This window comes from Cervus elaphus, chromosome 24, assembly GCF_910594005.1.
Source record: "Cervus elaphus chromosome 24, mCerEla1.1, whole genome shotgun sequence".
Lineage (NCBI taxonomy): Eukaryota > Metazoa > Chordata > Mammalia > Artiodactyla > Cervidae > Cervus > Cervus elaphus.
The window spans coordinates 23,588,447-23,615,944 of NC_057838.1; the positions used below are offsets into that span (position 1 = coordinate 23,588,447).

Consider the following 27,498-nt stretch of genomic DNA (forward strand, 5'->3'; position numbering starts at 1 on the left):
TCATTCACTTATTTAAGCAGCTCTGAGTCCAAACGCTGGTGGGTAAGGACCTCTGTGGGAAAAAAAACTCTGTGTTAAAAATGGTTGGGGGTGGGTAGCTCTATGTGCTAACCTGGAACCACCTCCAGAGTACATGCTGAGTAAGGAAAGCAAAGTGCAATCATCAGTTACCTAATTATGCTTAGACTGGACAGATACCATGAAACTGACAGGCATGTCTGCCTCTGGAGGGGGCACTGGGTTTCCAGGGGGCGTGGGGTGGGCTATGAGCCAGCTCCTCACTGTGTGCCTCTTGGGAACTTTAAAACTTTCTACTGTTTTGAACACTGCACTCGCCTGTTTCCAACTCCGCCAGACTTTACACAGAGTGTAGTTTGAAGTCCTTGGCTCTGCTTGAGGCTTTGGGGTTGGGTGGCCTCTGCCCGCCCACCTAGCGCCTCTCACTCCCGCTGGCCTGCCGGCTCCTGCCGTTTCTCCTTGATAGATGCAGGCAGCGGAGACGTGGCTCGTTGGTGCTACTTCTCAGATTTGCCCTGCTCCCCTTGGAAGCCCACCTTCCGTAGCGTGTGCTGGACAGGGATGCAGGGAAACTAATGCTTTATTCCTGCCTCGCTGTCTAACTTGTGAGCCTGGGGGAGCCGGAGTCCCAGGGAGACAGTGGAGCGGACTTGAGCAGAAAGGCCAGGAACTCCAGGATTGAGCTGATGTGACTCAGAATCCTTATTAGCCTTGTGGCCTGGGGAACTTGTGCCTTCATCTTCCCTTTATTATACAATGGAGGGGAGTAAGCCCAGCTCTCATGGTTTGTGTGTGTGGCTTACCTCTCAAGAACACCTTGCATGGTGCCTGGCATCTTGTAGGTCTTCTTTGGGACTATCAGCCTATCACTCCCTTGGCTCTTGAAGTCCTAGGGTCTGAAGGGAAGAACACAGGCTTGAAGTCAGCCTTCATCGCTGGCTCCAAGGAGCCCAGCTCTGGGAAGCCATCAGGCCCCCATGTCTACAGGTCCCCTGCCCTAACACACAGTCTGTATTTATCTCAACTCAGAAGAGCTTTGATGATCAAAACACCGTGGATCGGAAGGGTTAGCGCTGCACTGTCAGTACAGATGCTCGCCAGCCCGCCAACTAGCTTATAAGAATATTTGGAAGATGACTAAGGTAATGTCTTCCACATGCTAAAGAGACCAGGATTTCGCACCATGCAAGGTAGAGTGGGAAAACCCCCGCTCATTAGCGGAGTGACCTTGGATAAGACAGTCACTGCCCTTGGCCTCATTACCTCATCTTAAAATATGCAAGCAATAAAATCCAGCCTCACAAGGGTGGTTTGTGAGGCTCACATGGGGCGGGCCGTGTGGAAGGTCTTTGTAAACTGTTGAAATGCTCTGCACATGTCAGCAGTGCCTGCCGTTCACGAGCCTCGTGTTTATTGTTTCAGCGGAGAGTACAGGACGTCATCAGCCCCATCGTGTTCGAGGCCGCCTACAGCCTGGGCGAGCATGTGATGGGAGAGGAGGAGAAGGAGCTGCCAGCCCTGACCCCTGTGCTCCGCTGGAAAAAGGGACAAAAGATTGCCCAGAAGAATCAGGTACCTGAAAACTCATGGTTAGAACCCCAGGTGGCAGGTGCACATGCAAAAGGAACGTCTCTGGTGGCATGGGAGCCCAAGGCTGGGCACACCCCCTCCTGGGCCTCCCTTTCCTGATCTGCAAAATGATGAAATGTATGATTTGGGGGTTTGTGTCTAATAACCATACGATTTAAACTCACTGAGGCTATTCCCAAACAATTAGAAAATGATGATCCCGTTGAGGTCATGAACTGGCTGCTTGGTCCCCGCACTTGCATCCTTTTCCTGCAGTATTTCCAGAGCTCAGATCAGTACCTAGTGAGTGCTCTACATACATGTTTTATTGATGGGACTGTGAGTGGGTGAGGAAGCCAGAACTTCCTCTTGTTAGAATTGGTGGCTGAGTTGAGAACGCTCAGCTCAGTTGTCTTTGGAATGAATGAGTGCAGGCTGTCATCATCCTCCCCAGGCTCAGCAGGTTCTGGGCTGTGCTGCTGTGTGGAGGAGTTGCAGGGCCATGTGGGATGCAGGCTGTACAAGGCCATGCGGAGTAGGAGTGAGCCATGAGCTAATCCCACATAGCAGCACTGGCCTGTCTGCCCCAAGCAATCTGGAAGATGTGCGGTGCTGACTCTGTTGCAGGAAATGCGCACGGAACCTGCGATCCCAGGTCTGAGTCTAAATCTTTCTCTAACACCCAAGATCATCACAGATCCAGGACCTGGGGAAGGTCAGACAAAACTGTTTTTTGGCTAAACCAGACTCCTGGGTGGGGTGGGGACAAAGCTGTGGAACCACTCACCAGCCCCACCCTCCACAGTTCTGACTGCTCTGAGCTTGTGGGAAAACTAGCAGATCATGACCCACGCCTTGCAGATGAGAGTTGTAAACAGAATCATAGACAAGAGTTTGGAGTTCGAGATGTAAGATTTTTACCAAGATATCCCCATTTCCTCCCAAAGTCTGTCCCGTGTGGTCTTGGGTCAGGTTCCCCAGAAGCAGTGCCTGAAGCAGGGGTTTAGGAGCACTTGGTCTAATAAGGCAGTGTTCTTAGAGAAATCTGTAAGGAAAGGGAAGGGGTGAGCAAGGATGTGCTCTCAGGCAAAGTCTAGCCTTGGCCTGAGGCTGGGAGCTCTGGAGCATAAATTACACCGAAGAGCCATCCTCTCCTTGAGGGAAGGTGCTGACCTTTTGTACCCCTTATTAGTCAGCCACTGGCTGACTATGGGGGGGGGGTAGAAGGGGATTGTAACCATCCTTGAAGGAGATTCCCTTTAGCTGTGGACAGTTCTCCCAAAATTGGAGATATTTTTTTTTTTTTAAGGCCCCACCAACTTGCAAGAAGGATAAATCCAAAGTATCCTAGGTACATCAGTTTGAAATGTCACTACGCCTAAGATGTAAGGAAAATTCTTAATGCTTCCATGACAAAGAGTACAGGATGGTGATAGTGGGGAATATATATCCACTCACAACATAATTAGAGTCACACTAACTAGACTTCTTATTAGTAAGATTGGAAGCTAGCATATGTGAAATAAGAGCTTCAGAGCTCTGAGAAAAGGTGATTTTGAAACTAGGGTTTTATACTTAGCCTAAAAGTCAAGGACTGCAAGGAGATCCAACCAGTCCATCCTAAGGGAGATCAGTCGTGGGTGTTCATTGGAAGGACTGATGCTGAAGCTGAAACTCCAATACTCTGGCCACCTCATGCGAAGAGTTGACTCATTGAAAAAGACCCTGATGCTGGGAGAGATTGGGGGCAGGAGGAGAAGGGAATGAAAGAGGATGAGATGGCTGGATGGCATTACCAACTCGATGGACATGAGTATGCGTAAGCTCTGGGAGTTGGTGATGGACAGGGAGACCTGGCGTGCTGCAATTCATGGGGTCGCAAAAAGTCGGACACGACTGAATGACTGAACTGAACTGAACTGAAAAGTCAAGTGTGAGGTTGAAATAAAGTAATTATTCAGACAAGTATCTACCCAGAAAGTTTATATCCCTGGTAACCTTTCCAAGGAAGTTACCTAAGATGCACTCCAAGAAAAAAGGGTGACAACTAGAAGGAGCAAAATGTTGAATGTGAGAACAAACTTAGAAGTCCAATGATAAGAAATTCCAGGATTGCAGTTGTGTAGCATGTCTAAAAAACAATTGATCAGTTTAGAGCAAGGGATTAATGAACCTTGAGAAGAATGAAGCCGGCCATAGACAGAATGATAAGAAAGCAGCAAATAATCAGGATACAGTGTAGATGGAATGTATGTTTTCTATGGATACAAAAAAATGAAGGCAATCAAAAACTCCCAGAAAAGTAAAAATATGGCTAATACGTCATGGTTTTTCAATATAAAACAAAACATGGTAGGATGTTAAGCCAGTAAAACAGTATATGGAAGAGAAGGATCTTAATACTAGAAACATTGCCCCTTAAGTAAAAGTTGAGTTTTCTGGTGGTTTAACTTTGTACCTGTGTAGAGGAGGATTTGTGATCATGACATTTGTCTTGGCTCTGCTGTGAATAATGAGGCCATAATACTAGCACTGTTTATTGGTGTTCAGTATTTACAATCAAACCCAAATCAGAGCTATGGTTAGAGTGCCTAATATACATATCATTAAATTTTACTGCATAGAGTTTAATATAGGACAACAGAAGTTGTTTTAATATCTTAATTTTTAAAATTAGTGAGCCAAGAGATATTGTAAAACCTGATGAAACAGTAAAAAGCTGTTAATTACTTAAAATTTCAAAGGTTACCCAGGTTGGTAAAGGATCTCAAGATGGCTGGACGGAAACTTGCTCTAAAAACCACTGACCGGGTAGCTTTCGAGGAGATCATCCCCCAAAACCAGAAGGCCGTGACTAACTCCTTGAAGTCCTGGAATGAGACCCTCACCTCCAGGCTGGCTACTCTGCCTGAGAAGCCACCTGCCATCGACTGGGCTTACTCCAAGGCCAACGTGGCAAAGGCTGGCTTGGTGGATGACTTTAAGAAGTTTAATGCCCTGAAGGTTCCTATACCAAAGGATAAATATGCTGCCCAGGTGGACGCTGAAGAAAAAGAAGATGTGAAAAGTTGTGCTGAGCTTTTGTCTCTTTCAAAGACCAGGATTCAGGAATATGAGAAAGAGCTGGAGAAGATGAGGAACATAATTCCATTTGACCAGATGACCATTGAGAACTTGAATGAAGTCTTTCCAAAAACCAAATTAGACAAGAAGAAGTACCCCTACTGGCCTCAAAAGCCAATTGAGAGCTTATAAGCTCAAGTCTGGGAGAAAGCTCTGGCCCTCGAATTATACACTCTGGACATTAAAAATAATCACATAGTGAAAAAAGAATTGCAAAGGTTACCAGTAGAGCAGTGCTTCTTAAAGTATGTCCACCCAACCAGCAGTATCAGCCTCCCTTGGGATATTGTCAGAAAAGAAAATTCTTGGGCCCCACTCCAGACCCTTTGAATTAGAAACTCAGGGGGTGGATCCCAGAAACCTTAGTTTTAACAAACTGATTAGGTGAGTCTGATGCAGTTAACATTTGAGACAGTAGAAGAGCTAAGAGTAACTATCTATCTACCTGTCAAAACTAGGAAGGTGAATGGTGGGAGGGGACCTTTATGTAGGTAAGTTCAATTCTTATCTATCATGGAAGGAGTTCAGTGAAATAATGTCTAAATCTAATAAATCAAGAAGTGATAGTATTGATACTACTGCTTTTCTAGGGATTTTCTAGTGTTTTCTAGGGACATGGAAATAACCATCCAAAGAAACATAAAGGGGCATAACTACAATGGGTAATAGTGGTTCCTCCTGAGAGGAGGACTCAGTATAGAGAGGTGTGGGGTAGAAGGTTATTATTTTAACCACGTGATTCTTTGGTTGAAAATAAAATGAAAGAAAAATATTGTCCTTAGATTGAGAAGATTGTCTCGGAGCCTGAGAAAAAAATTGGGGAGAGTGATCCTTGCTTTACTCCTTTTCCTGATTATATATATATAAAAGATAATTTAATGATCTTCGTCCATGTGTCTTCCAGATGTTGGCTCAGTTTAAGGGGAAGAAAAATTCGGAGAGCTAGGCCCACTGTGTGAAGCAGAGCTGTTTTTTAACTTGTGTATATATGAGAGGTCCACAAAGAATATCTGACCTCTTTCACAGTAAGAAATAAGCTCATGAGAGCTCTTCATTTTGCCAGATAACATTAAAATGTAAGTGCCATAGTCTCTTCAACCAAAAGGCACCAAACCCATGTTGGTGCACAGGATTGCACAATGGAGCAGGTTAAATTATGGTGATCTTTTAGAGTCGAGAGTCCTCCCCCATTGATGGTCTAGTTCAGGTGGAATAGCTGTACAGACAGTGCATATAACATGTAGTCAGTGACTAAAGCATGTTAAGTGCAGGCTTACTGATGGATCCCAGGCTTTTGGCAGAGAGTTGGAGTGAGTGAGGTAGGCAGGAGGCCAGACCTTCCCTCTGCAGGGTGAAGAACGGTCTTGGGAGAAAATGGCCTCCAGGGTAGGTGCCAGGCTGTCTGAGTGAATAGTGGGGTTGCCACCAATGCTGAGGATGGATTGGGATTCTGGACACTCAAGGGATATTGGTGCTCTAACCCTGAAAACCTCTGTAGGACATACAGCCTATTGAGTGCATTTTTCCACCTTAAAATTGTAAGGAGAGCAGAGACCTGCCTGTCTGTCTCCTCAAGAAATATTTGATATAAAAGTAACAACAAGTGTTTTATCCATTAGTCAGAAGGGTATTTAAAAGAACTATAAATCTAAGAGCAGTTCAGTTAATTGAATGTCTGCTCCATGTAAGACCTGTATAAAAAGATAAATGAAACTTTGCTGTATTAGTAGACTTAGAGACTATAAGAATAACATATACAGAGCAGAAAGCCAGATTCAGACTAATGTGTGTGAATTTCACTCCGAGACCTCTTTGGAAGATGCTCCAACTCAATGGACATAAATTTGAGCAAACTCCTAGAGACAGTGGAGAACAGAGGAGCCTGGCATGCTACAGTCTATGGGGTCACAAAGAGTTGGACATGCCTAAGAGACTAAACAACTATTCAGAAGGAAGAATTGGAGGGAGATTCATGGAGGAAGTAGGATTTGGATACTCGGGACTGGAGAGGTTTGACTAACAGAAGGGACTGATGGATGCTAATGGTCTTCCATGTGGCCGAAGTGAAGGGAAGGAGATGGGCCTTCAGGGCTGGAGGTACAGTCGGACAATCTAAGGCTACCTGGTTACTGACCAGGGAGTTGGACTAGATTGGTCTTGTAGGGTACAGGAGATGATCACATCTTCTTGAGACAGTCTGCCTGGGTGGCGGGGGGGGGGGGCACTAAGGAGCTCTCACAGCGGCCCCAGGAAGTTCTTGCAGGTCAGTTCACGAAGGTCCTGTCTGATACACTCATAGTTCCTAGAGGGTCTCAGCTGCTGAAAGAAGGTGGAACAGTCCTGGGAAGCCTGCTGGCCTGTGTGCTGGGAAAGAAGCAAAACTATCACTGGGGCCCTTATGTTCCCCCTCCAGATGAGCATACTAGTGGTGATGACAGAGGCCCTCGGTTCACACCCTGTACATGGAGTAGAGCTTTGGAAATGATAACTGCTCTCAGGTTTCCTCAGGAGGACCCCAAAGGGACCTGGTGGGGGCTGGGCTTCCAGGCCACCCGCTGCAGTAGACAGAATGGACCCTAAAGATGACATCATATCATCTGTGAATGTGATGCATCACATGGCAAAGGGACTTTGCAGATGTAACTAAGGTTATGGGCTTTACACTAGGGAGAGTATTCTGCAATATCCAGCCAGGCCTGATCTTTCTCCACCTGGAGGAAGGAGGAAGGTGGTAGAACAGAAGGTCAGAGAGATATGAAGCTTGAGAAGATCTTAACCTGCCATTGCTGGCTTTGAAGATGGAGGTGCAACTTGACAAGGAATGCAGACAACCTTGAGAGGCTGGGAGAGGTTCCCAGATGAGTGTCAGCAAGGAAATGGGGACCTCGGTCCTACAACCACGGGGAAATGAATTCTTCCAATAACCTGAATAAGCCTGAAAGCAGATTCTCCCCCAGAGCCTCCAGATAAGGACCCAGATTAGGTAACACTTTGATTTTGGCTGTTGATCCCCAATACCTAGCATTGCCTGACTCACAGAGGTTGCTCAGTAAACCTATCGCAGTAGAAAGAGCCCTTCTGAGAGAGCACAAAGCTGGGTCTTCCTGTGGAGTTTGGACGTCATATCAGAATGTCGCCACTACAGATTCAGCAAAGCTCTATGTATGCTCCGTGAACTCTCTAAGAATTCCTCCCAGGCAGGAGAACCTGGTGTGTGATTTAGGGCGATTTTCCCACACCACAACACAGTTGTGCATGTGTGAGTATATTTTTTTTTCAAAGACCAAAATGAAGGAGACATGGCCGGTGAAACCAAAGGCACTGGCTGTGATGAGAAGACTCACTTTGTCATCTTTCAAGGGAAAGGTGAGCTGTTCTACTCTAATATTAACATTTTGCTATGTCAAAGCCATAAACTCTGAGCCTCCCTTGTGCTGGAAACCATCACCATCTGGACCTCCCACCCCAGCCCCTCAATGTCAGGATGTATTAGGTGCCAGCACTGTGCCCGTGAAGACTCACTGTTTGTTCAGCCTGGACATTAGGTAATGCTTTCCTGGCTGAGGTGCCTAACTGGCTTCAAATGCCGTTATTTGCAGCTAGAAGGTTTATTTTCATTATCATATACAAAGTCTCTGCAGAAGAAAGGAAAGCTGAGAAGTTGGCAGGGAGGAGAGAGCGGAGGAACTTCCAGACATCAGAGCTGGACAGGTATCAGAGATCATCCAGCCTGGGGCACACACCTGGATTCAAGGGAGCAGGCTGGCCCAGTGGAGGAGGAGAAGGTGTGTTAGAGGAGGAGGTGTCCACCTTCCTCCCTGTTTCAGCCAGATTAGTCCTACTTTTATAGGCATCATCTGTTTGGCATCAGCTTCTGGCTAATCTTTTCAGGAAGGGCACCATGATGAAATGTGTGGGAAAACCATCTAGCTTTGGGTACATGTGAGGAGAACAAGTGCGTAGTTCAGCGTTACTGATCAGGATGTCTGGCTGCGTCTGTAGCTTAGGCTTCCCGTCAGGGTTAATCCAAAGAGCAGAGGAGAGGACACACCTACTGTCAAAGGCCAGGCTGTATTTGCAGTCACCTGTTGAATTTTTACAGCTTCTTCTTCAATGTTAGATTTTAGCTTTGCAATTTTTTTTAATGTGGGATTCATTTCATTCTTTCTTTTATTCTTTTTAGTATTCAAAGAAGATTTAGCATTTTTCCTTATCAAACTCTTATAAAAATTGGAGAGAGGGGAACACTTCCTAACTCATTTTATGAGGCCAGAATTAGCCTAATCTCAAATCAGACCAAAACAGCACACAAAAAAGAAAACGGTAGGCCAGTATCTCTGATGAACATAGATGTAAAAATGTTCAACAAAATATTAGCAAACTGAATTATGACTGTTATCTTTGCAGCTTCTGGAATGGGTATGTTCTGGTCCTCTAAAACTCTTTTCAGAAGAAGATAGTGGCTTCCCCCAAATCTTTAGCCTGTAAAGATTTCTTCTGTATTGTCCTGCCTTATTGAAAACCTCCCCCACGAGTATGTGGAGTGCATGTGTAAACACGCGAGGGTGCATGTCCAGTGGACAGTTTCTAACTGGGGAAGAAATCTTAGCCCCTCTCTCATTATCTTCTGAGATGACTCAGGGAATCAAAGGCCAGGCTCTTGCTACTTGAACTGATGCCTGGGGCCCATTCAGGTGAGTTTCTTGCAGAGAGGGGAGGAATCTTCTCCAGCTTGAAGCCATGTTTCTCATTCCTAAATGCCTGACTACCTCTGACTCAGTGGCTTTTAGAACCTGGCTAGCATAGTCTTCCTTTCCTCTGACAGCACCAGCCCTTTTCCTTGAAATCATTGGTTCTGTTTTCTGCATCTTGTGACTAATTAATAGTAACTTTCTTTAAAAAAAAAAAATAAATAAATGAAACACAGAACTCAAATGATTCCAGGGTAAGAATCAAGGCAAAGAAATTCTGGCCCTTCAAAAAAAAAGAAGGCAGCTTCCCAGGTGGCACTAGTGATAAAGAACGCACCTGCCAATGTGGGAGAGGCAGGTTCGATCCCTAGGTCGGGAAGATTCCCTGGAGAAAGGCACAGCAACCCACTCTAGTGTTCTTGCCTGGAGAGTCCCAGGGGCTATGGTCCATGGAGTTGCAAAGAGTCGGACATGACTGAAGTGACTTAGCACACACACACACACACACAAAGAAGAAGAAGAAAAGAAAGAAATTCTGGTCCTGGGGAAGGGGAGAGTAGGAGATCCCTAGAGGAGAGTTGACACTGAGGTTGCAGAGGGACATGAAATGTGATATGGAAAAGGCCTCCCAGGCCCAGGCAGACCTGGAAAGGGCCCTGGGAAGGTCCAGAGGCCAGGTGCAGGCCCACGTGGGCAGGCCCTCCCTGAGCAGCTTCATGCCCACTCAGTCATCACAGGGTTTGAACTAGATCATCAAAATGTTGCCTTCAGGCAACAGGGGTTGTTCTCCCAACCACAGGGCCATGCCGTAAACCAAAGAGTTCCCAAAGAGAGAAGCATTTATTCCTTCCAGGTTTTCCACAGAGTAGGGGGTATGGAGGTAGGCAGGGGGCATGAAGCAAAATCTGTGCCATATTTGTTGTTTAGAGGGAGACCAACAGGACTCCTCCCATGATTTCAAAATCTGAAAAGACAATTTATATAGACCCTGAGATAGAAAGAATTTCTCAGCTTTAATTTTATGAAGTATTTGTCTTTATTTTTGTGGACATGCTATTCTTTGGAAAGCAAGTCTGTCTGCGTGACCTGCTTTTAAATACCAAGCTAAGTCATTTGGGTACAGGACTCAATAGAACTGAAATTCCTGAGACCACCCTGAGCTCTTTATTTATTTATTTATTTTTCACCCTGAGCTCTTTAATGTGCTACATTAAGGACAGCTTTCCCTGGAGGAGGAAATGGCAACCCACTCCAGTACTCTTGCCTGGAGAATCCCATGGACAGAGGAGCCTAATGGGCTACAGTCCATGTGATTGCAAAGAGGCAGACATGACTGAGCAACTAACACTTTCTTTCACTTTCAAGGATGACTTTGGATTCTGGAAAAAGCATTAAAACAGAATTGGGAAAGAGAAACCTCTTACACTCAGGTCATGGCATTTACATATACACACATGTTTAATACTATGCTAGATGCTGGGAGCTGCAGCTGTGAGTTACGTATAGCTGGGACCTCTGGGAACTTATGTGGGACAATGAGAGGAACTACAGTTCAGAAATGTCCCTCCTGTTGTCCAGGCAGAGATCCTCTGCAATGTCAGATCTCTCATCAGGAAATGTCTCACTCATTTTAGCTTACAAATAGCCTTGGGGTGGGATTTGAAAAGCATTAATTCCCACGCAATCCAATTGTCCTATTTTCTCAGGTCTCAGCATGGGACTTGGTTGCCATAACAACCACATAAACAGTGTCTAACCTATGTCAATGATTATATATACTTTAAAGCTAATATCACCAACTCCAAGAAACTGATCCTCCTCTGAACATGACAGCTGGGATAGACTAAGAATCTTACTTCCTGCTAGATCAGAAGGGAACATTTTCTTTCTCCCAGTGCAGATTTTGGTGAGAGAAAGGGGGCCCTACAAGACTTAAGCAGCTGGGAGACCTGCTGCTTTGAAGTCAGTCTTGACCAGGGCAGCCATTGAGCCATCACACACATCCAAGGTTGTTTAGGCCTTGGTGGCCACAGCTTTGTGAGAAAAACACAGCTAGCTCCAGCCTCTGCTCTGTTTCAGAGCAAAATGTAACCTGAACTGAATTCATTGTGTTCAGCCCCCACCTCCTCCATGATCTAAAGGGAACGAAGAAACAAGTATCCAAATGTTCTAGAACAGGAATGGGCAAGCTACACTTTGCCTACCAAATCTGGCCTGTCTGTTTTTGTAAATAAAGTTTTATTGAGACACAACCATGGCCATTTCTTTAAATATGTCTGCTTTTGCTTTTACAACAGAACGGAGCAGTTGTAGCTGAGGCCACGTGGCTCACGGGTTGAAAATATTAACTGTCTGGCCCATTCCAGAACAATCTGGCCACCTTCCTCTAAAAGGAGAGCAGTAAGGGCTGGGGGAGAAGCTGGAGAAAGGGTTTCAAAAAGAAAAGTATGTTCTCCAGAAAAAGCTGAGGTGAAGCTCAGGGCGAGGAAGGAGCCAGCGTGGAGATCTAGTCCATGAGGCTGAGGAGGCTGCTGGGTGCCCAGAGCACAAAGTCAGAGGAAACGGTCACCTCTTGAGAGAAGGGATTTAACCTCCTGTAACCAGAGAGGAATCAGAGATGGTGGCTTCTTAGCTCTGTTTCCATTTTCCAGAAAGGCTGCTTCCAGGTTAAAAAAAAAAATGGACAAGTCTTTCCCAAGCAGAGGTTGAGGCTGGAGGGAGTGGAGAGGCTGCTTCCAAGCTGGATTAGGATTTGCCTGATTTAGGCAGCAGAGCTTGTGTTTGCCCAGAGGATTAGGGAAACACGTAGAAGCAGGCAGAAGAGAGACTGAAAATTTGGTAGTTTGGCCCACTGGCTTCAGGGAGAACGTGCACTCCTTCCACTCTGAACAGGAGAAATCGTGTTTATACTTGCTCCTCGGAGCTACGCCATCAGCTAGCATTCTGAGGCTTCAGTCTGCCCATGCTTCTGCCCCAGAGAGATGTGTCTCAGTTCCTTGGGAAACAAAACTGTCCCTTGACTAGGGAGATGAGTCCAGGACCCAAGCACAGGATCTCTGAGTTTCCACTTAAGTCTCCAAGATGCATGACGGGAGTCTCTTGATTTGCTGCTGTCCTCATATTTTACCTATAAGACAACTTCATTCCCAGCCTGGGGAGGGTCTTGCCTAAGCCAAGGCTTTACCAGTGCTTGGAATGCACAGCCCACTTTTGCTCACACCATTCCCCAAAGTAGGGGAGGCTATAGGTTGAGGAGTATTCCATTAATCTCTTGCTGTATAACAAACTATCCCAAAACATAGTGGCCTAAGATAACAGCAGTCATTCACTTTATTCATGAATTTGAAATTTGTCAGGGCTTGGGCAGGACAGCTTCCTTCTGTTTCATGTCATGTCAGCTGGGGCAGCTCTGTGAGGCTGGGGGACCCACTTCAATGCTGGCTGACTCCTGCGGCTGCTGGTCAGTTTTTGTCCATGTGGGCCTCTCAATGGGAAGCTTGGGCTTTCTTGCAGAGTGGTAGCTACATTGTAAGAGCAAATGCCCCAAGAGAACTCAGAGGAAGCTGGAGTACTTGTGATGACTAGGCTTGGAAATTGCAAAGCACTGCTTTCTCTGTGCAGCCACAAATCCCCCTAGATTCAAGGGGTGGGGTATCAACCCCACCTCTGTGTGGAAGGAGGTCAGGGTCACACTGTACAGAGTGCAACAGGAGACATTGTGCATTGATTTTTAGAATGTATAGTTGTCTACACACAAACACACACACACACGGAGTCACTTTAACTCTGTTTCCATGGTCTTCTTACTGCACCATCAACTCAGGAAACTTCATGGCCCTCACTCTTACAAAGTGTCATTGTCACTCAACATTTGCCGGGGTGGACAGTGATGCACAGTGATGTCTGAAGCAAGAACAACGTAATAGCCACAAGCTCACACGCTGAGCTAAATGCTGATCTGGATTCACAAGAGTCACTGATGCTGTTAATTTTTTCATTTTGTAAATGTACAAATTGAGTCCTGGACTAACTTCTAAGCTTGAGCTTATCTTCTCACTAGAGTTTGTGCTTAATTTTAGCTAATCAATGTAAACACCCAATGTGTGTGTGTGTGTGTGTGTGTGCATATAGCAGACTCAGTGCTTGCCTTTGCTGGATGGAAGTTCAACAGCATTGGAGGACTTAACAGCTAGAGAAGTTAGTTTGCAGGACAGGAAATAGAGAGTAGAGTACAAGGGAAAGTCTGACCAAAGCAACAGTTCCTCACAGGGAGGCTCTGCACTTGCTTGTAGCTGAGGGACACTACTTTGCTGGGAAGCTACAGGTTTGTGTTGATGAGCAGGTTATTTGCATTGGCTCACATTCCAGGTGTTACTTCATCTCTCAGAGCATGTGGGGTCCTCTACTGTTGACTGGGCAGATTCTACACACCAGCCTCTGAGGGCACGCATGGGAGTGAAGAAGACCAATACAATCCCCATCCTCATGGAGCATCATTTCAGCAGGGGAGACAAACAGGAAACACATAATGATAAAATAAATTAGTTACAGTCAAGATGAGCAGTCAAAGGAAAAGTGCATGAACTACAAGAACTTGTGACAAAGCCCCAGCTCTCTGAGGGCTCAGGGATGTGGTTTTGGTTTGCTGACTGAAGGATGAGAGGACACATGTCTGGTGAACCTGGTGGAGACCTTTGGGATCAGCCTGTGGGGCGGCCCTGAGGTGTGAAGGTGTAAGGCCAGACACGGGGGTGGTTGGTGGTGGAGCTGAGGAGGGCAGGGACCAGATCTTGCCAGATTGTGTGCCACGGGGTAGCTGTAGGTCCCTTCTGCCTTGTCAGTTTTCACCTGCTACCCATCCCACTCTACCTCCAAAGGTGGGAAGTCAGACCATCTCTTGCCTATAAAATGGGAGAAATACTTGCAAAGAGAAGCCTGTGACCAGGGGCAGAGCTGGGTTTAGTGGAGTCTAAAGCTTATTAGGTTTTGGGAGGAGAGTTTCTCTTGGGGAAAATCAAGTAACATTATGAATAGAAAGTAAGGTGCAAGACTGCAGTGGGAGCGGGTCAGTGAGGGCCCTTCAGCCCAAAGTTTCATTATCTTGGTGGTGAAGCCACTTTTTGTGTTTCTCCTCGTTTCTAACCTCAGAAAGCCTTCTATTCGCACCTGAGATATTCATGCAGACCTTACATCCACTTCTTGTTTTCTCCTTGATTGAGATGGCAAATAAAGCACAAATGCCTTCTCTCAAAATCTTGGAAATTTGGCTCTCTTCTCGCCCCCAGTATTGTCCAAAAGAACGTGGGAATGTCCTCTTTCTGCCCGAGGCTTTCATGAGTCTTTTTTCCCCCACACTCAAGGCAGGGAATGTTGGCTGGGACACATTATTCTCTTGGAAATGTGACACAGAAATATGAATTTCCATAAGCAAAATTACTCCGTCTGGTTGGGTCTAGACTGTTCTTTGGCCGGCACATTTGCTGGAGTCCAACGGATGCTCTGAGAAGCCGCCCGGACTTGTCCTTTGAGAGGAAAACAGGTCACCTGGAGCCATGTTCTCTGTGTGTGTTGGCGGGGGATCCACACATACAAGGAGGGATGACGGGGAAGTTAATAGTGCATGTAGATGACAACTGAAAGACAACCACAGGCTTTTCTCTCCAAAATTCTACTGAAGCGGTTAGAGCAATTAGCAATAATGAAGTCTCTGTCAGTGTGGATGCAGGCAGCCTGAAACATCAGAGTGGCTGACAGCAGATGGAGGGGGGGATGGACAAGCCCACCGGGTCCCACAGAGAGAAGAAAACTCTTAACTCCTCCCCAGAGCCACTCCTGATTCCTGGCCCCTCTCCACAGAGAAGCCCAGTTCAGGCACACACCGCAAGCCCTCCTGGAAAGATGTCCAGTTTGGCACAGTGAGCATTGGGTCCCGGAACTAGGTGGGGTTTGGCCCTCAAGGCCCAGCCCTGTTAGAGAAAGGACACTCTGTCCAGATAACTGCCAGCTGCCCCACTGAGGCAGCCTGGTGTGGGCACTCAGCCTCAGCATCTAATAATTGCCTTTAACTTTCCTGTTTGTAATTAAAATTATAACATGATCTCCTCACTCTGGCAGAACCCTTCTCAAATACAGATTATCTGCTTCCCCAGGAGAGCAGAGGGAAATGTCCGGACTGTAATCTAAGAGTTCTTGTCTTGACTGGGTTATTATTCACTCCTGTCTGAGAGCATTTGAAGATCTTCTCAAAGATGGGAAGAATACCTATCGGGTATCTTTCTTGAAAAAACTACTTGAAGTAGCACTTGAGTAGCCTGAGAAATGAATCAGATAAGGGGTGCGCTCTGTGGTCAAGGGCACCCCCGACTTGGGTTTCCGGGTTAACTGCTGAGGACCCCTCATTGTGGGGACAGCCGGCTCCCTGGAGGTGGGAGGCTTGTGGGAACTGTAGCACGGGCGGGGTGGGGGCGCAGCCGTTCCCGCGAGACCACGAGCAGGTTAGCGCGAGACTGGAGAGGGTGACGGTTAGAGGTCGCTCTCTGCCAACGGTCAGCAGGACAGTGGTCCTGTAGGGGGAGAGCGCAGTAAGAGGTGGACCTCGGCCTCCTGGGCCTCCAGCCCTCTGGACTCAGGCAGCAGGGCAGCTGGACCCCGGGGTCAGGCCGAGGGCTGTGTCCTGCCGGCTACAGAGCCATTGCCATGGCCGCCCACTGGCCTTGGTCCAGGCCTGGAGGAGGCGGTGAGCCTCTCCCCACGCCCACCTCGCAGTCTAACAATGGCAGGCATCTCCATGAGTCAAGGTCTGAGGAATCCGGCCCCACTTGGGTGGCCTGAGGACCCTGAGGGCCGCTGGGTGCTGGGCTCCTGGCTCCCTCAAGGATGACGGCCAGGTGGGGTCTGGGGAACCATCTGTGAGGGCGTCTTGGGCTGAGATCCACCTCCTCAGCTGGACTGGGCACTGGAGGGACGACCTGGGCTAGGGGCTGGACCAGTGCTCCGGGCAGGGGGACGGGCCTGCTCGGCAACCCCTCCTCATAGTCAGGCCTGGCCCTCAGAGGTTAGACTTGGAAGTTGAGCCTTGGGACCTTGACAGAGAATAACACTGATTCCAGTGGAGGTTTATGAGAACATGGTGAGCTGACCTCCGGAGGAAGTTTGTGACAGCTAACCTCACCCCTCCTTCACCTCTCCTCTAAAACAGCTTTGCTGAGAGCTTTTGGGGCATTCAAGAGGTTTTAAGGCATGAGCCACTTGTCCCCTTGCTAGGCTCTGTATTAAGCCTTTCTCTGCTCCAGACCCCAGTATTTCGGTATTTGGGCTCAATGCCAGTGCCCAAGTCTGGGCGCACAGACGTGTGTTTGCTTACAGGCTCACGGGAAGAATTCCCGCTGATTTGGAAGGAAGTGATTGGTTGTTATTTACTTATTTGCCACTGACTCCTGTCCCACCCTTCCTCTCGTGTCTCCCTCACAGACCGTGTTTGAAAGGAATTGCCGATCCGAGGACTGTGCCGCCGACCTGCAGCTGCAGGGTCAGCTGTTACTCTCCAGGTGAGCTGGTGCCCACTTCTCCACCTTGTTCTAGGAAGTTCTGGCTCCAGGCTCAAAGTCTATAGGTGCAGATTTCCCCACCGAAGAGGGTAAATGCAGTCGGTGGGTTTAAAATGAATAGTTGTGGTATAAGAAAGCGTTTATTATACTGTAATTTTAGCAACAGCTATTATTTTTTTTGGGGGGATGGTTTGGGTTTGGTTTTGTTTACAGTCACATATCTCACAATTAGAATTTTATATATCTTAATTTTCCTGAGTATTTTTGACGTGTGTATGTTGGGAGGTATATTTTAGGTTTACTTATTGTATTAAGTTGAACCGTATGAAATTGCCAATCTTTAACTATTAGAGACAATCCATATGATCCAGTTTATTATTATATAAAGGTTCTTTTTATTTTTCTCACCTAAAGCATCTGCTTTAACCATAAGTAATGGTTCTGTGACAGGAGGGGATGGAGGAGAGGGGCAGCTGTCCTGATGAGGGGACAGATGGCCTCTCTCCTGAAGCAGGGCTTCCTTCCACAGGACGTGACCCCCTGCTAAAGGTGAACTTTCTGTAAAGGCCTTCCTGTTTTCTCTCTGTCAGTGTTTTATTTCGGTCATCTTTTAGGATGAAGACACTGGTCCTGAGTCATTTAGCCACATCAGAGAATGGGTTCCTTTTGAGACAGTTCGTTCTGAGAGAGTTTTAACCTCCATACTATTTATTACCATTTCTCAACAATAGTCATTGGTGTTGATAGGTATCCTCTGAAATTCATACTGTATGCCTCAACTGTGAGAGTTAAGTTTGGGGGGAGTGAAAGAAATATCCCATCATGAACCAGTAACTGCACTAGACACTTTTACTTCTGTTGACAAATAATCTATTATTCATCAAAGGAAAGTAATACTAAGATAATTCTTCATTTGTTTGCATTTATCAGGGGAAAGGTGATGTAAACCACCTCCCCCCCCCACACACACACATACTCCTCCAAACCTCTTAAATATTAATTGACATTACTTTTACTTAGAATTTAGTGTAGCACATTAAAGCAGTACATGTTTTGCCAAGCTTAGAAAATTATTTCAATCTGATAATTGGATATTAGAAGTTTTTAAACATTAGTAAGAAGGACCTTCTGGAATTATGAGAGAAACCAATTCTAAGGAAGGTTCATAAGTTATCAGATCGCAACTTTTAGTTTAGAAAAGTCTTCCAAAAAGTATTTTAGGGGAAAAGGAAGATGAAACAAAAATATATGGATTTGTTTTATCTTGAGGCAGACTATATGTAGTGGACATTTATTTTAGATCACTGAAAACTTCATGGGGTGGGAAAATGTTCACTTGCTCTCAGGTTAAATACTAGAAAAGTTCTGATGTTCTTGTTCCCTGTCAGTGCACAGTCAAACCCATCTCTGTTACACTGTGCTCTTCATATGTTAAGAAGTAAAACCTGAGGCTCGTGGTCATTATCCTCAAAGTTGGCTCTGTTGCCGCACCCTGGCCTCCTAAGAGTATTGGTCAGAACTGGATCTGCTCTCTGGGCCCAGTTACCAATAATACTAGAACAACTGGTGTGGTTGGCCAGGGCCCAGACTCCCATATGTATCAGCTAGTTAGAACCACAGAAAAGTACTGTGTAACAAACCAGTCAAAACTCAGTGACTTAAAATCATTTTTTCCTCCTGCATCTGTGGGTCCACTGAGGGTTGGCTGGTCCTGGCTTGATTCAGCTGGATCCTGGTTGCCTTGCTTATGAATCTGGGGTTCAGCAGAGGGGAGGTGGATCTTCATGAGGTTCAAGTGACTCAGTTCAGCTCTGCTTCATGTGTCTTTCACCATCCTGCTGGAACCAGTGGCCTAGACTCGGTATATTCCTCTCATGGCATGGCACCAGTATAAAAGGGCAAGCAGAAACATGCAATAACTCTCAAGGCATAGGCTTACAACTGGTGTATTTTTAACTTCAGCCTTATTTTAATGGTCACAGCAAGTCATGTACCCAAACTCAAAATCAAGGGACTAGAAGCTACGCTTTGCCTTTTCAGTGAGAAGAACTGCAGTCACACAGCAAAGGAGACAAATTTAGACAGGGGTGAAAAATTGGAACCATAATATAATCTATTCTACTACATAAAGAGTAGGATCGCCCTGTTGCTTTCCTGGTGCCTTATAGTTTTGGGGACTATTTCAGCCTTTCTTGTAGTTCCATCTTCCTACAACTCATACACAAGACCTAGAGATCGGGGGGGTGGGGGATGGGGAGGGGAGAGAGATTTTTCAAATCTCCGAAGCAATGTCTTTGGACAAATCTCTGAGCCTCTCCCTCGGATGAGTGATTTCCCAGGAGTCCCCTTGGTCTCTCAAAATAGCCTTTTGGCTGGATCCCCCATTAAACAAACCTTCATTATACTCTTGGGCCCATCGTTGCCCGCAAGAGAGCCATCAGAGAAACATAAACTGGTAATTGGAAAAGTAGAGATACAAAACCAAGCCCAGGGTTTCAGTTACTTTGAATTTCACCAGATCCTGTGCAGAGCCAGGCACAGAGAGAGAGAAGGTACAGTCAGTAGGCTGCGTATGGAAGCCAAGGTCTGAATTTGGTTGACAAAGACTCGGTGGCTTGAACTAGAAGCGAGCTGTTTTGGTTATCGTTATTGATTTGTTATTGCCTGGGATGGGGTGTACATTCCTTCATTGTTCAAATCAGGGAAGAAATGTGGGCCCTGCTCTCCCAGGGTGCTCAGTGTGGGTGGGAGAGGACGGCTGGGAACCGTCAGTGCCTGGTTAGTGCTGGGAGAGGGATAGGTGGGCATCATGGGGCCCTGGAGCAGCTTCCAAAAGAAGGAATCAAGGGGAATGCCTCCAGGCATTCTGAGCAGAGGGAAAAGATGAGCAGAGGCACAGAGGCTGGAAGGCAGACTTCCCATGCAGATCCGCAGGCCTCTGGGGTGAAGGAGGTGGTCAGGAGATATTTTTGGCATGAGCTCCTCTACTGTAAACATCTTTGCCACAAGCATTTTTGCTGCAAACGTTTTCACCATGTAACTAATTGATTGTAAGGCAATTCTCCTGGAAACGAGAAAAAATAAAAGAGCATCATTAAATAGGGCATAGTGGAACATTAAAAATGAATAATGAAAATTAAAAGGCTATTGCAAAATACAGGATATTTGAATACGTTTAAAATGTGATTCGTTTTCCTGTTCAGCATTGCACTTTTTCTTTTCTGTTAAGATTTCTTTCTCCATTTAGAGAGGCGTCAGTTTCCAAATACTCAGATGCACGTTTGTAACTGAGCTTTGTGCTGTGTTGTGAAAGCCGCTACACTCTTGTGTGTTCCTGGCATCTTGTCACATGTTCACTGATCGATGTTCCAAAGTTCTATGGGAACTGTGGGTTCAACTCTGTACCCTCAAATCATCGAAGGATTTGCAAACTGATACGTTTTCATTTTCTAGTATAATATGCAATCCAGCTTTACCCTTTCTTGTTCCATACTTTCAGTAAGTTTTATCACCATGTCTCCTATCAACTTATATAGTTATTATCATCTACCACATTAAGACTGCCTGTATCCTTGTCACTTTATAGAGCTGTATAAGTGCTAAGATTTATGCAATGTAAATCAACCAGTTCTTTTATCTTTTATGGGAAAATTGCCTTGTGACAAGTTAGTTATCTGGCAGAAAAATAATTGCTGTAAAAATTCTTGTGATAAAGGTGTTTGTGGCCAAAATACTGATCACTGGTCAGGAGAACACAGGAAGATATAACAGAGAGGAAGAGAGAGAAGCACCAGATTGTGACACACCTATGAGTTTAGGTTTCATCCTGCAGCCAGTGGGCATATAGCAGAATAATAGCATAAATGCATTTAACCTAATAGGAATGCAGGTGGGCACACCAAAGGGGTGGGGAGAGAGGGATAGGGGGAGAGAAAGGGGCAAGGGCAAGCAGATTGAGAGCCTGTGGGTCATTAGCTTCTCTGTTCCACTGAGAGAAAGTGTGTCCAGCTTGACTTTTGAGTCAGCTACTCTCCCACGCGAAGAGCCGACTCATTGGAAAAAAGACTCTGATGCTGGGAAAGATTGAAGGCCAAAGGAGAAGGGGGCAGCCAAGGATGCGACGGTTAGATAGCATCACCAACTCAGTGGACCTGAATTTGAGCAAACTCCAGGAGATAGTGAAGGACGGGGGAGCCTGGCATGCTGCAGTTCATAGAGTCACAAAGAGCGGACACAACTTAGTGACTGAACACAACTCTCCCATCATCTCAGTTCCTGCATCCCTGGCTCAGGTCCTTGGACATCACCTTGGTCTCAGTGCAGGAGCAGCTGGGCAGGGTTGGGCTTATGAGAGATGTTTGTCTCCATCATGGTGCCTCCCCAGGGGTTTCCAGGGGCCAGTTTTGACACAATTTATTGCCTTTTGTGCTGTCTTTAGAGCCTAGCTCTCCTGTTAGCTGTGATCCACTGTATCATAAGGTTGAAGCCAAGGGATAACAGAGAAAAGTTCCTCTGATGACTGGGTAGACAGCACAGTGCAAGGTGTTGTGGGAAGCAGCCCAAAACCCATAGACTGAGGAGTCTTTGTTTCGAAAAAAGAGAGAAAGACATCTGGGAGTGATTGGTCACCCCGAGTGGTCAGGGATCAAGCCAGGAAATGCTATCTGTAACTGGGACTCATGGATGTTTTTATTTTTCTCTCCAGAGAGCATGAATTCTGGCAGGCCTGTTGTCTCTTAAAACAATCAACTCTTCAATTAAGTCTACAATCTTTAATGGTCTTGAGCCTTGTTCTAAAACCTGCCATTTCCAAAATGTCCAGGCATAAGGAGGAAGCTGTTTAGTTTCTTTAAATAGGACTGAAAATTCCATTTGTAAAATGATGTAGCTATGTTTCATTTCTTTTGTCTGAATACTTATGGTACCTAAGAGTATATCACATATGATTAAGATAAAGAAAAGAGAAATATACACCATGGCAGCTAAGTTAAAAGAATTTTTTTTGTTGTATCCCATATGAGACCAGTGGAAATTTCAGTGCCTTCTGGCTAGCCAACTCCTATAATGAAAGAACTCTTAAGGGAAGTGAAAAGGAACAATGAGAATATTTATGAAATTGGAAGAACCATCTAGTGACCGCATATAATGGTCCTATGACTGTAGCCTTAGTAATGCGATTATCTTGGTGGAGATGGGGGACCAAGTGCATTTCTCTAAACCCTTGGCTGGGAGATTTTCATGGGTATTTCAGATTTTCATGGGTATTTTCATGTCCATGGAAAACCAGTCTTCAAGGGGAGGATCAATACACCTAGAATCATGGTGAAGGGTGGGGTGGCCATTTAGAGTTTAAAGTAAATTGTTTACCTTTTTAAAAATGGAAAAATGACCAGAATCATCAACTGCATAGCACAGGGTAGAAGTAGCATTGTCTTCTTTTATGAAGGGGGAAGACACTCCTGTTTATTGAATTCCTACCATGCACTAGCTTCCCTATAGTGTCCACTGTAGTATCTTATCAGCTGCACAACCTTGGGAAAGTTGCTTCACACCTCTGTGCCTCTGTTTTCTCATCTGTAAAATGGGAGCATAGTAGCACCATCTTGCAAAGTTGTTTTGAGTAGTTAGTGAGTTAAAACATATTTAATTGCTTCTGAAAGCTTGGCATTATAGCAAACACTCAGTCAATGAGAGTTATCATTATTTCATTTAATCTGGTCAGTGGATGAGAAGTAAATATTATTACACTCTTTTTGGTGGGGAGGATGCAGAGGCTTGGGGAGGCAGGTTACTTATTCAAGGGCTCACAGTGGTCAGGGCGGAGGTGATCAAAGCTGGAAATGTCCAATTCTGCATCCTGCTATCTTCCTGTGAACTGGCCTCAAGTTGCTGTTGAGTGTCATAATCAGCTGATTCTGGACTAGAAGGACCAAGGCTGGGGAGCTGGGAATAAAGCTTCCTTTGTGTGGAAAGCCCCAGTTCAGAAAGGAGGTGTATGGGTGAAAAAATGCATCCTCAAAGATCCCTCCTATCTATCCAGTCATGCTCCCCCTGTGATGTCTGACATGTGAGGTGCTGTTCAAAAGTTTTTCTCCTCAGAGACCACAGACACCAGTTCTGCTGGGTCCAAATGATGGTTTAAGCATCAAGTCAGGATATTCTTAATATGTGTAGGCTGGATTTTTCTCTATTATTGTTACTACTTTGTAAAGGAAGATGAATAGGACTGATCAGAATCCTGGAAAACTTTTGCCCTTGCCAGAATATTAGCCTTGTGATTCAGTATTTTTTTCCCTTCACCGTCTGCCCAAGATGTGGGACCAAAAAAGTACAGAAGAAGTTTGTTGATTGAGAGCAGCTGGCTTTTGTAGTGGCTGTTTCTGGAATCTCTGGAAACAGGAATGGTTTTATTCAGTGGTGTGTTCTTGAAAGAAAGGTGAAATGCTCCAATGAAAAGAACCTTTTGAATGAGAGTCAAAGGATTCCTCATCTGCACTCTTCTCTTCTCCCTCTTCTGATAGGGATTCTCTGAGGAGGCAGTAGGTGTCTCCCCCACATTTCAGATGAACAGGCTTGTGGGTGGTCCTTCTGTTACAGTTACCTAGGCAAAGGGTGAGATGTAACCCCCTAGGAAGGTGACCAACAGAGTAAGGTAAACAAAGAGACATTCATACCCTGGAAGAGGTAGTGAAGGGTGTGGTACTTTTGCAGAATATGTCTACTCACTTGATAAGAAGTGATAAACTGCTGATACATTCACCTACATGGCAAATTTAAATGGAGTACTTGTCATGGATGTACCAGGCTTGGTGGAAACGAATATAAACTACTGCATCATGTTGCTCTTGATCTAGAAGGGGAAACACACATGGAAATAGTAATTGTAATTCACTGTGGTTGTTATAATCATGGGAACATGAGGGAATTCCCTGAAAGCACAAGGAAAGAGGCCCTCCACCCTATCTGAGTTTGAGTCCTCTCTGAAACAGACCCTCAGGCAAGGATTTGGGTGGAAGTAATTTGAGAAGTGCAGGGAACAAAAGTAGAGGAGCAAAGAAACTTAGAGGGAAGCCTGCTATTAAGGGTGCACCATACACCAGTGTATCAGTTAGTAATTGCTGTGTAACAAATCACCCCAAACTTCATGCCTTCGGGAAAAACACCATTTACTCAGCTCCAGATTCTATGACTCAGCTGTTTGGGTCTTCTGGTCTCATGGGCTTCCATATGGACCTGTAGCCAACTTCAGGTTGGCTAGGTGTTCCTGTTGGGGGCAGGGAAGGGGTCAAAAAACTAGAACGCAGTCCACAAGGTCCCATGAGGCCTGTCACAAAACTGGTCTGTTCTCACTTTTTGCCACATTCTGTTCGCTGAAGCAAAGTCACACACAGGGCCAGCCAGATTCAAGGGATGGGGAAATAAACTCTGCTTCCTGATGGGAGGATCTGTGTGTCAGGAGACAAAGGATGTGAATAAAGAGGCTACCAGTTAACCCATCATACCCAGGTGGCACAGGGTACGTTGGATCTTCATCCTGCAGGGAAACACTAGGTAATGATGGGAAATGCACAGCTTAAAATGATTGCCTCTGAGGGGTAAAGGGGATGGGTTGTTTGTACATCAGCTATGGAGAGTCGTTGGTTGAAAGCTTCTCTGGGCTTGGGTGGGCCCTTCTAGGCTGTGACAGACAGCAGCCGTGTTCTCATCCAGAAAGGTTCAGACCCTGGCACCTGGAAATCAGCAGGAACATTCGAAAAAGTCTGACGGGGGTGATAGGGGCATAGACGATATCTGTTGCACCCACTTTCTCAAAGAATCTCAGTTGATGAATTTATTCTGGAATTTCCAGTGAGTATCAAAAACCACCTTTTTAGACACCAAGACTTCTTTCCACTCTCTTCCTGGGAATGCTTTCTTTCCCCATTTCCATGCTCCTGACTTTCACCATTACTATGGTAATTTGATTTCCTGTTGTATTCGTTCACATCTTAGTCTTTTGTCCCTTCTCTCTCAAGCATCACCACACTTTGCCCACCTGCTGAAGGGAATTTGGCTGTAGGGGATACCCATAAGTCAAGTATAGGACTGGGAGCTTTGTCCCCCGTTTTCCTGAGGACAGCAGAAATGGCAGGTGAGGGAAGTGTCCACAGCACATGTTGTGCAGAGAGGATCTGACCTCTGCCCAATCCGTCCTCCCGGGAGGGCCCTGGCTGGAGCTAGGCCACACAGCTGTGCAGTTTTGCAGCCCTGACGGCAGCCCGACTCGGGAGAAGCACAGACGGCTGGCAACTCCACTGTCCTACAAAGTAACTCAGACGGGGTGGAAACAAGCCCAGCTCGCTGTTTATTTGTGGTTGGTGATTCTCATGGATAGAACAGTATCTCAGCAGCAGAACAAGTAGCTGGTGGGCAGGGATTTGAGTCACTTTTCTGGGGTTAGAAAGAAAGTTCAATGGAGTAGCAAGAGAAAAAAAAAACACAAAACCCGTTGGGAGGTTCTTGAGGCCACTTCCAGTGTTCTACGGCTTCTGACTTTAAATAGCCTTGGCAGCTTGGGGAACCTGGTCTGTCTCTTGCTCTCACAGTGACATGCTGCTAACCAGGTGGGAAATACCTTCCTATCTCCAGGAGGATCTGATTTGTAGCTTCCCAAAGAGTGGACCAGCTTCAGTGTGAGGCCCTACCACACTTAAGCAGCAGAGATCCATTCCAAGGAATATCGGGTTTCAGGGACAGCCCTCCCCCTGCTGAGCAGACACTGACTGAGATTTTCCATCTGGATGGTAAGAGGATGGGGAATCCATAGAGGAGCCTTGAAGACAGAGCTGAGGGGTAACCATGGCAACCGTGGAAGAGGCTGGGACCAGGCTCATAGCTCCCTCTCCAGCCACCTGGGAAGGCTGGACCTGTCTCACAGGGGTACCTAATAAACTATTATTTTTTATTTTTTAATTATTTTTATTTTATAGATTTTCTAGGGTGTACCTATAAAATATTATTTGCTAATATTTTCCCTGGCTTCCAAATAGGGCCACCCATCAGAGGTTTTATGTATAAGCATCTTTCCAGCAGGGCCAAAATGATATGGCTGTCATTTTCCTCCTCACTGGACACTCAGCCTAAGAAAAAGGTTTATCCAAAGAATGTAGCAACTGGATTCCTCATTTCTGTCAGATCAAGAGTGAATGGGGAGCCATGTGCTCTTTTTTTGCCAAGATTTTACAGCTTACTCTGTGTGACTGTGGTATTGGTCTCTTGCCACAAACACTAGACTCACCCATCCCGGGGCAGACTTAGTTATTGGAAGAAAAGCCAAATTCCGAAGATGCACAGTTATTTTGTTTTCTGAAGTAAATCTACCCCTGCACATATTTTTCTTGCACACGCCCTCTTATTAACATCTCTCTGTTTGTTGTGTCCGGCTGAGTGACTGAGCATGCACCCAAGTTTGTTCTGAGCCACCTGATACAACCTTAGGCGAATCAGAAAGTTGACCCTGCTTCTCTTGGCAGAAGGAAAGCAAAGGCCACTTTAGCTTTCTTCCTAAGAGTAACCTCCCTCCAAAGCCAAGGTGTCAGACTGGCTTGGGTAGATCATGAGCTGCCCGTACATTACAGGTAAAGACCTACATTTTATGAGTCTTTCTCCTTGACTCCATTCCAGGTTATCTTGACCCAAAAATGACAAGGCTGGGGAAAGGCTGTCCCAAATCCCTTTAAGAGTGCAGGTGCCCTGTTCCCAGCTGCCATTAAGTGTTGGCTGCCTAGGGCTCACAGCTGCCCCTCCTCTGATCTGCAGAAGGGCCCTTGCTTCATGGGAGTCACCTTGCCTGGGAGGTTACACCCACCCTGGGCAACCCTAGCCATTGACTGGCTGATTTAGGGTACAAAAAGCCAGCCTCTTGCCTCAAGTACTGGTGTTTCTAGGCTGTGTTTGGTGCTCCAGAGCCCCCCCACCGTGAATAAGGGTCATGGCCAGACTCTACCCAAGACCACCTGCTTCCCGTGGCATCGCCCACAACTACCTGAATTCTTGCTGCCAGAGAACCCCACCTAAGATGCTGGAGAACTCACACCTCACAGTTTGTTCCTTCTTAGATCTCCTGGCCAGGAAGTCTGAATCCTTTTCAGAACTGTGGGTTTCAAAAGGAAGCCAAATTCAATGTTTATCAGATATGAGCAGGGGAAAACAGTTGCTTTTATCTGACTTCTTGGAATTGGAGGGTTTCTGAATTTTTAAAAACCTAGCCTGTGGGGTGATGGATAGAAGGTCCCCGCAGGGGGTGAGTGGGACTTTGTGTCTTTTAGGATTACTTCTGGTTGTTTCTTCCCCAGGACTTTGTTTTTAAAGAGAACTATTCAGACACTGGGATAAAGGAGGGGGCCCCCCTGTGAGAGATGGCTTTCACTGCAAAATACCCTCCCAGTGGGAGCCAAGGGCAGATACAGTCCTCAGGGCTTGAAAGATGCATGATATTCAGGTGCTGTGAGCAGCCTTTTCCCCTAGGAGCACTGGCTCTTTTTTAATAATGTTTTCTGTGATAATGAGAT

The 27,498-nt window shown here is 46.0% G+C and overlaps 2 protein-coding genes across 2 annotated transcripts in view; both read left to right on the forward strand.

Moving 5' to 3' along the window:
• Nucleotides 1-27,498, forward strand: part of ITGA9 (integrin subunit alpha 9) — a 347,247-nt gene that overhangs the window by 172,063 nt on the left and 147,686 nt on the right. Inside the window, exons 16-17 of the mRNA XM_043885509.1 lie at nucleotides 1,441-1,590; nucleotides 16,872-16,948. Of these exons, the coding sequence (XP_043741444.1) occupies nucleotides 1,441-1,590; nucleotides 16,872-16,948 (227 nt within the window). The remainder of the gene's footprint in view (nucleotides 1-1,440; nucleotides 1,591-16,871; nucleotides 16,949-27,498) is intronic.
• Nucleotides 3,883-5,423, forward strand: LOC122682592 (ATP synthase subunit d, mitochondrial-like). The gene has a single exon (XM_043885510.1). It carries the CDS (start codon nucleotides 4,360-4,362, stop codon nucleotides 4,840-4,842), a length of 483 nt encoding a protein of 160 aa, XP_043741445.1. The 5' UTR covers nucleotides 3,883-4,359; the 3' UTR covers nucleotides 4,843-5,423.